The sequence below is a fragment of the Corvus kubaryi genome, unplaced genomic scaffold (genome assembly GCF_017639235.1).
Source record: "Corvus kubaryi isolate FWS band 111438036 unplaced genomic scaffold, C.kubaryi_AGA036_p1.0 36753, whole genome shotgun sequence".
Classification (NCBI taxonomy): Eukaryota; Metazoa; Chordata; class Aves; order Passeriformes; family Corvidae; genus Corvus; species Corvus kubaryi.
In genome coordinates, this window is record NW_024580939.1 from 14,055 (window position 1) to 16,151 (window position 2,097).

The 2,097-nt window shown below is 50.8% G+C and overlaps 1 protein-coding gene across 1 annotated transcript in view; it reads left to right on the forward strand.

Annotated features, from left to right (window-relative positions):
• The window catches only part of LOC121660654 (glycine, alanine and asparagine-rich protein-like), a gene marked incomplete at its 5' end in the record, with an annotated part of 19,942 nt that overhangs the window by 12,118 nt on the left and 5,727 nt on the right, over positions 1–2,097 (forward strand). The window contains one exon of the mRNA XM_042020079.1: positions 641–787. Coding sequence (XP_041876013.1) covers positions 641–787 — 147 coding nt within the window. The remainder of the gene's footprint in view (positions 1–640; positions 788–2,097) is intronic.

A 2,097-nucleotide genomic window follows, 5' to 3' on the forward strand; every position in this document is an offset into this window, starting at 1 on the left:
CATCCCCATTCCCGATTTCCCGTTCCCATTCCCATTCCCGATTTCCCGTTCCCATCCCCATTCCCGATTTCCCGTTCCCATCCCCATTCCTGATTTCCCGTTCCCATCCCCATTCCCGATTTCCCGTTCCCATTCCCATTCCCGATTTCCCATCCCCATTCCCGATTTCCCGTTCCCATTCCCGATTTCCCGTTCCCATCCCCATTCCCGATTTCCCGTTCCCATTCCCGATTTCCCATCCCCATTCCCGATTTCCCATTCCCGTTCCCATTCCTGATTTCCCATTCCCATCCCCATTCCCGATTTCCCGTTCCCATTCCCATTCCCGAATTCCCGTTCCCATCCCCATTCCCAATTTCCCATTCCCATTCCCGTTCCCGATTTCCCGTTCCCGATTTCCCATTCCCGATTTCCCGTTCCCATTCCCGTTCCCAGTTTCCCATTCCCATTCCCGATTTCCCGTTCCCGATTTCCCATTCCCGATTTCCCGTTCCCATCCCCATTCCCGATTTCCCATCCCCATTCCCGATTTCCCATTCCCATGTCCCCATTCCCATTCCCATCCCCGTTCCCGATTCCCCGTTCCCGATTTCCCATTCCCAATTTCCCATTCCCATTCCCGATTTCCCGTTCCGCGCAGGCCGAGCAGCTCCGGGAGTTGGTGGATTCCGAGCTGGGCTTCCAGGCGGGAGCGGCTGCGGAGCGGGGCCGGAGCCTCTGGAGCTTCCTCTTCGTGTCCCCGGGGGGCGGCGTCGAGGGGGTGCTGCTGGCCCAGCCCCTCACACAGGTACCTAATTAACGCTAATTAGTGCTAATTAGTGCTCATTAACCCAGTGCTGCCCTGCAGGGGGTGCTGCTGGCCCAGCCCCTCACACAGGTACCTCATTAATGCTAATTAGTGCTAATTAGTGCTCATTAACCCAGTGCTGCCCTGCAGGGGGGTGCTGCTGGCCCAGCCCCTCACACAGGTACCTCATTAATGCTAATTAGTGCTAATTAACGCTCATTAACCCAGTGCTGCCCTGCAGGGGGTGCTGCTGGCCCAGCCCCTCACACAGGTACCTCATTAATGCTAATTAGTGCTAATTAACGCTCATTAACCCAGTGCTGCCCTGCAGGGGGTGCTGCTGGCCCAGCCCCTCACACAGGTACCTCATTAATGCTAATTAGTGCTAATTAGTGCTCATTAACCCAGTGCTGCCCTGCAGGGGGTGCTGCTGGCCCAACCCCTCAAACAGGTACCTAATTAGTGCTAATTAACGCTCATTAACCCAGTGCTGCCCTGCAGGGGGTGCTGCTGGCCCAGCCCCTCACACAGGTACCTCATTAACGCTAATTAGTGCTCATTAGTGCTCATTAGCCCAGTGCTGGGCCAGCGTTAGCGGTTAATTAGTGATTGCTGGGTGTGTGGCTGATTGGTGATCAGTTAGTGGTTAATTAGCCCCTGATTAGTGGTTAATTGGTGGTTAGTGTTTGATTAGTGGTTAATTAGTCTTTGATTAGTGGTTAATTGGTGCTTAGTAGCTGATTGGTGATTGGTTCATGGCTAATTAGCCACTGATTAGTGGTTATTTGGTGATTAGTGGCTGATTGGTGATTGGGTAATGGCTGATTAATGCTGAGCTCTTGGTTAATTAGTGACTAATGGCTCATTAATGATGGTTAATGACTGGGCGGTGATTACTCAGTGATTCATGGCTGATTAATGATTGATTAGTGAGTAATTAATGACTGCTGATGGATCAGCGATTGATCAGTGACTATTTAATGAGTGGCGGCTCATTAACGATCGATCAGTGATTAGTTAATGAGTGGCAGGTCATTAACGATCGATCAGTGATTAGCTAATGAGTGGTAGGTCGTTAGCGATCGATCACTGATAGATCATTGATCAGTGATTAGTTAATGAGTGACAGCTCATTAGCGATTGATCAGCGATCCGTCGCTGATTGATCACTGATTGATCAGTGGTTAACGAGTGATAGCTCGTTAGTGATCGGTCGCTGATTGCTCAGTGATTAGTTAATGAGTGACAGCTCATTAGCAATCAATCGGTGATCCATCGCTGATTGCTCAGTGATTAGTTAATGAGTGACA